The sequence below is a fragment of the Pholis gunnellus genome (genome assembly GCF_910591455.1).
Source record: "Pholis gunnellus genome assembly, chromosome: 21".
Lineage (NCBI taxonomy): Eukaryota > Metazoa > Chordata > Actinopteri > Perciformes > Pholidae > Pholis > Pholis gunnellus.
The window spans coordinates 13,078,404-13,084,840 of record NC_136548.1 but is presented as its reverse complement, the minus strand read 5'-3'; the positions used below and the strand labels follow the sequence as shown (position 1 = coordinate 13,084,840).

Sequence of the window (6,437 nt, the reverse complement as noted above, 5' to 3'; positions counted from 1 at the left end):
AACGCATCAGTTGAAGCAGTGCGAGATGCGATTGACCAATCAGCGCAGAGATGCCGCCTCAACCTCGGACTCTGATTGGCTGCCTGGTTATCTGCTGTTCACCTTTTATTCAGTCTTCTGCCAGATGTACATTTACCTTCTCTGGTGAGCCGCCCCAACTGTCTAGACTCTAGACATATAGAGTGAGATTGATATCTAAATGGTCATAAATATGCATTACATTATATAATGTAATACTATATGATTTCATTTGATTTCATTTATCAAGATCAGCTTTATCGGCCATGTATGCGTACGCATACAAGGAATTTGACTCCGGATTTTCACTTTGCTCTCATACGTACATACACAAGTTTACAAATGAACAAGAAGAAAAAAAATAAATAAAACAAGGACAACAGAAAAGTAGAACAGATGTAAGTATAAACATTTAACCACTATGTACAATATAAATATATATCCAAAATATGAACATAAACGTATTTATTCCCCTGTTTTAGCAATCACGCTTTCAATCAATACTCCTAACACTACTGCAAATACTATTACGTTACTTTTCATGCACCTCATCAATATCGTACTAATACCAGCAATCAGAATAAGAGGCATATAATACATTGAGGAATTGCTAAAAATAAAGATTAGTAAAAGTGATTAAGTAATGATGATGATACAGTAATTATACAATAACAAAAATAATAATTTAATAGCATAATTGTTAATCAATGGTTTCACATATTGTTACACTGGAAACACGGGGACAACTGTCACCACTGTTCATTGCAACCAGTTTAGATTGCATCGCTCAACACTATGATCTCATCATATACAGTGTATGCCCTGTTGCCCGTGTCCACGTGTTCACTGAACATACGAAGTTTACTGATAACATGTACTTTTGTAGCATTTTTATCAGTTAAAAATCCATATATGAGGTTATATTACATTCATTTACAGTTCAACCTACGTATCTCTCACATATGACAAGTAACGACAGGGTTTTGATCTTCAGACATCACTTTAGAAAAACGTCATTCTCACTTTGAAATTACTCAAGTTTTCACAAATCGCAGAGGTGGCTACATTTTCCACTAGCACCTAAACGCAGCATGCATTTGTGGATATGTGTGGAGCTGCAGACCGTGAAAATAGTCTCCACCGTATGACTCTGGTCTCCATGCGAAAATGTAACCTGATCTTGTAAAACTGCGTATCAGGCGATCCATATCCATGCGCACACATTTAATAATCTGTAAATAAATAATATTATGTGCAGACATTTGTATACACAGGACAGACCTAAGTACAAAAAGTGTACGTAACTATTAATATTCATTGAGGTTGTGATATGTGCATTTACTGTTGTACGTGTGTTTAAATCATGGTTAAAACAGCTTGGTATTTGTTGGAACTTGCGCATTTGGGAATACGCACTAATCGTTGTCAACATTTTAAAATCTTATTTCTCATTTGTAGATCACGTAATGCACATTTGTGACTATGTTGAGATCCATTTCACTCCATTATGAACTGAGGAGATAGTTACAAATGTTTTATAGGATCCTAATTCAAAAAAGGGTTGACACACTTACACAAGTTTTCACAGTTAAAGACAGACGTTGTGTCTCCATCTAGTGGGGTAAAGAGACAGGGAGTCGACTCTCTCATATCGTGCAAACCTCTCTTTATACATCAGTGGTGCAGACGTAACGTATTTGAACGTCAGCTTTCAGCAAAAAGTAACAGAAAAAAAAGACAAAAACTGACTGGCGTTCTATTTGCAGCTGCTGAGTGACGTCATCAGCAGGCGCCCGTATTTACATCTGGTCCAGTTCGCTCAGCCCGCTGCAATGGAGGTAAACAGGGACGAAGCAGAGCGCTGCGTCGACATTGCAACTGCGGCGTTGACCAACGACCAGCCGGAGAAGGCGCAGAGGTTCCTGGAGAAGGCGCAGAGGCTCTTCCCGACAGAGAAAGCGAAGGGTGAGTGTTAAGATGGCCGAGCCTGTAGGAAAGGGGGCGCTTCAGCCGGGGAGGTCTGCAGCATCATCACCTGCAGCATCACCTGCATCCCAGATGAGCTCTGCAGCGCATTGTAGCCGGGGCCTTTTGCGAGCTAACGAGCTAGCTGCCATAATGTTGTAATTTCATGACAAATCAGCATCCTGCTGTAGCTATTGTGCATGCATTATTCTGTGCACCTGCTCAACATGAAACAGATGTTCTACGGGTGAAACGCTGCCCACGATGTGCTGTCAGTTGCTTTTCCATTAGATGGCTGAGCCTAGAAAGTCTGTTGACTACAGGGCAAGAGTGGCAGAGGAGCACAAAGACCCCTGGAGCCCAGGGAACCAGTGTATGTGTCATTGAATTTACAATAATAATATATCTTTAACCAACCCTCCCATCTCTGGACCAAGAGGACCAATAATACACATTTACAATACATAGCAAAATAAAAATACATTTAATTTATTTAAGCTTTATTTATCCAGGGTAATCCCATTGAGATTTTGAATTCATTTTACAAGGGGGTCCTGATTGCATGTCTGAATATCTTTTTATGTTTACAACACTGATATTGCATCTCTTCTAGTACTACTGGCGCTAATAGCAAAGAATGGATTTACACCTCGACAAGGCGGCCACTCGGACTTCAGTGGGGCCTCAGGGCCTCGACAGCGGCAGAGCAACAGCGAGGATACCAGACCTGAAGAAAAGTCTTCAGACACCTCGAAATCCTACACGGCAGACCAGCTAGACGCTGTGAGGAGGTAAGGCTGGCGATCATGTAAAGACTCTGTGGGTTTTACTGAAGGCATGGTTGACATATTGTTAGCCTTGATACGACAGCCGACACTGAGAACCCCGTGTTCTCTACACAGGATAAAACAATGTAAAGACTTCTATGAAATCCTCGGGGTCCAGGCAGACGCCTCTGAGGATGAACTCAAAAGATCATATAGAAAACTTGCTTTGAAGTTCCATCCAGACAAGAATCACGCTCCTGGTGCTACAGAGGCGTTTAAAGGTGACCCGCATGAACTTTCATTCATCACTGACGTTAGTGCAGAAAGCCTGAATAGAGGCTTATAGCCCTTATTAATGATGATAAAAACATCATTTGACATCATTTTAATTGATTAATTTAAATGTTTCGCTTCCAACAGCTATCGGGAATGCGTATTCTCTTCTGAGTAATGCCAACAAAAGACAACAGTATGATCAATATGGCGATGAGAAGAGGCATCCCTCAAGCCACAGCCCAGACAACGGAAACTTTGAGCCAGATATTTCACCTGAAGACCTCTTTAACATGTTCTTTGGAGGAGGTTACCCATCAAGTAAGTGCCGCTGCTTTGTGTTTTCATGCCAAGCTTGTGAGGCACAGTGTTTTTCATTGTCATACTCGTTGTGATCTGTCTATTAAGTGCTACATGTGCTACATTGATCTAGGTAATGCTAATGTGTACACTAATGGGCGGATGCGTTACCAAAGGCGAGATGGAAGAGAGCGACAGCGCGATGTGAGTTTGATGTTGTTATTAGAGCTCCTGCAAACTGAAGATGTGCAAATAATGTAACGTTCTTCTTAAACAGCAGGGGGCGATGTTGAGTTATTTGTCATTTTACCTTTGAGGTGAAATTCAGTAATATTCAAGTGTCTTTCAGAGATTCTTTTTAAAAACAAAGTGATTGATTCAGCTGTGGGGTTTTGACACTGACCCGTTTTCTTTGCAGGGAGGCTTTGCTCTCTTCGTGCAGGTCATGCCCATCATCATCCTCGTTATTGTGTCGGCCCTCAGTCAGATCATGGTCAACAGCCCCCCGTACAGCCTCAGCTTCAGGCCGTGAGTGTGATCCCGTGTTCTGAACACCTGCCCAAGAAGGATGTTAAATAACAACACTAACTGTTGCTCTACAAAATTCCAATCGACTAAGACAAAAGATTACCAAGTGTATTTATATATATATATATATAATATGATTGTTGTATTTTTTTGCTATTTGTAAGAGCGTGAATGTCACTGATTTATAGCTTAACCAAAAGTAGATTTACTTTCATAGTACTTTCAGTTACATCGCTTCCTATGACAGATCCATTGTCATGACTTTCTTGTTTGATTTAGAAAAGAACATCTTGATGCCCGCCTCAATTAATTCCAAATAATCACAGAGCTCTTCACTGTTTGCAAGGATTGCTGGCTCCAGTTGTCTGGCCTCCCTCCATTCTGCTTGCCTTTGTGTTTCAGAGCCGTTATCAGCCATGAGTCATGTAAACAGAGACAGACGGTACCAGATCTGTCATTAGTCATTGGATCTCTCTCTCCCACACTTTGTCCTATCGTCACGCAGGTCAGCAGGTTACACACAGAAGAGGCTGACTGAGAACCTGAAGGTGCCATATTATGTGGGGGAGCAGTTCTCCAGAGAGTTCACTGGATTGAACTTGAGGAACTTGGAGCGGACGGTGGAGGAGGATTTTGTTTCCAACCTTCGCAACAATTGCTGGAAGGAGAAGCAACAGAGTATGTTTGCCAATAACACAAATTGGGCTTATTTATTTATCCAACCATGAATATTAATTGTTGTTTCTGCCAGTTCTGGGAAAATAATGAAAGACATTGTCTGATTTTTATTTCCCCTCATATAACTCTCATTAATTGTTTCTATTTCCTGCAGAGGAGGGCATGCTTTACAGAGCCCGCTATTTTGGAGACAATGATCTGTACCAAAGAGCACAGAGGGCTCGCACACCGAGCTGCGCCAAGCTGTCCGAGATCACAGCGTCATTACATGGTTGATGCTGCTTTCATAAAAGCAAGTTCTCTACATGCTTCTTATTTCTGAACATATTTGATTATCAATAGCTGCACGTTTTCTTTTTTTTTTCATTTCACTAAGTGAAAATGTTTTCATGACTTTTTCCTTCTTTTCTCCAGGTGTCCAGAGTCAACACACACAAATATTATCTGTAAAAGATTATTGGCTGTAAAAGATTATTGGCTGTAAATAGATGCTTTAACAATCTGGAGACTGAAGATGACTCAACAAGCAACACAAACAAACCAGCACTGAATGCATCAAATTGACCACACAGACTGGTTGAAGCCATTTCTGTGGAATTCTAGTATGTAAAAATTTAAATTATAATGTTATCATAATGTTTTGAAATAGGGGATAAAACACTTAAAATAGCTTGTCCTCTTGACAAGATAGGGGTTTGGAAAAACTCCAAGCCCAAGTTTTGAATGGGAGCCGTGATGGTCACTTTATGTTTTTTTTGCGAGAATGCATTCTGGAACAGGACAATAGTGAGGTTAGATATAGTCGTACAGATGTTATTTATGTAGCAGTTTATAAGATACCACACTGAGCGCTTCCTCTTTCCTTTTACACAGTCAAATCAGCGAGGGAGAGGAGTTGGAAGAGGAGGAGGGTTTGCTGATTTGACTTCAAATGCACATTCTGAAACTATGCAGGAATAATGTGAAACCTCTGATGAACATACACTCATGTCTAGGGTTTGTCAGACATTGAACACCTGAGATTTGTCTTCTATGTGTGTGTGAGTGAAATAACAATTATGAAATGTCCCTTTACACTTTGCCTCTTTTAATTGTGTTCAGGATAGAATAATACGCTTCACAATAAAAGCCAAGACGTTTGAGAGATGTGCCTACCCACAAAGTGGGACTTTAACAGGTTCTAGTTTTTGAACGCAATGTCTCTGATGAACATCATCTGTTGGAAAAAGCAATTTTGTTCACACCTATGTTTTATAGTGTGCTGTTTATGTTCTGTATTATTTATTTGGAAAATGATTATCGAAACAGTTCCTGCTCACCTTTTTCCACCATGTTTTTACTCCCAGATGAAAATAAATATGGATGCTTAAAACGTGTCGGACGTGACTCATTGCTCAGAGCAGGACGAGCACAGAACGTGGAGACAAATGCTCAGTCAGCACATGCCGCACGTTAAGTCTGTCGGTCAGCTGGCTGAGGCTGGGAACACGGAAACATGACTTTGTGCACGTTCATTTTGGAGGACGTGCAGCAGCATGCGTCCGCTAGGAACTGTGTCACATTCTCTCACCGCAAATGTACTCCGCTGTTGTTGGCCGAAGTTGCACCTCCGCTTTCTAATTTTAACTTGCCAGTGTTTTAACTTTCTTCAGTTTTGCAACTTTGTAATTGTTGCGCATAATGTGCCAGAGTATGCCTGGCTCATACGTCAGCTGATCCATCTATCTATAGGTATATTAGTATTCTGGCCATTTGTCAAAGGGTACGCATACAGCTTTATATATGTAGCTCTACATTTAGCAAAAATCATATTTTTCCTCATACAGAATCTGGATATAAAACTACAAATGGATGATCTTAATCTGACACAAGTTTCAAGAAATAAGACCACAGATGAGAGAATTGTTA

At 40.5% G+C, this 6,437-nt stretch overlaps 1 protein-coding gene across 1 annotated transcript; it reads left to right on the top strand.

Annotated features, from left to right (window-relative positions):
• Positions 1-1,802: 1,802 nt before the first annotated feature.
• dnajb12b (DnaJ heat shock protein family (Hsp40) member B12b) lies at positions 1,803-4,805 on the top strand (the record flags this gene model as incomplete). Its single annotated transcript, XM_079182039.1, has 8 exons — positions 1,803-1,983; positions 2,597-2,774; positions 2,886-3,031; positions 3,171-3,344; positions 3,457-3,527; positions 3,742-3,851; positions 4,357-4,529; positions 4,684-4,805. The coding sequence occupies exons 1-8, from the start codon at positions 1,851-1,853 to the stop codon at positions 4,803-4,805; spliced, it is 1,107 nt and encodes a 368-aa protein (XP_079038165.1). The 5' UTR covers positions 1,803-1,850.
• Positions 4,806-6,437: the final 1,632 nt, after the last annotated feature.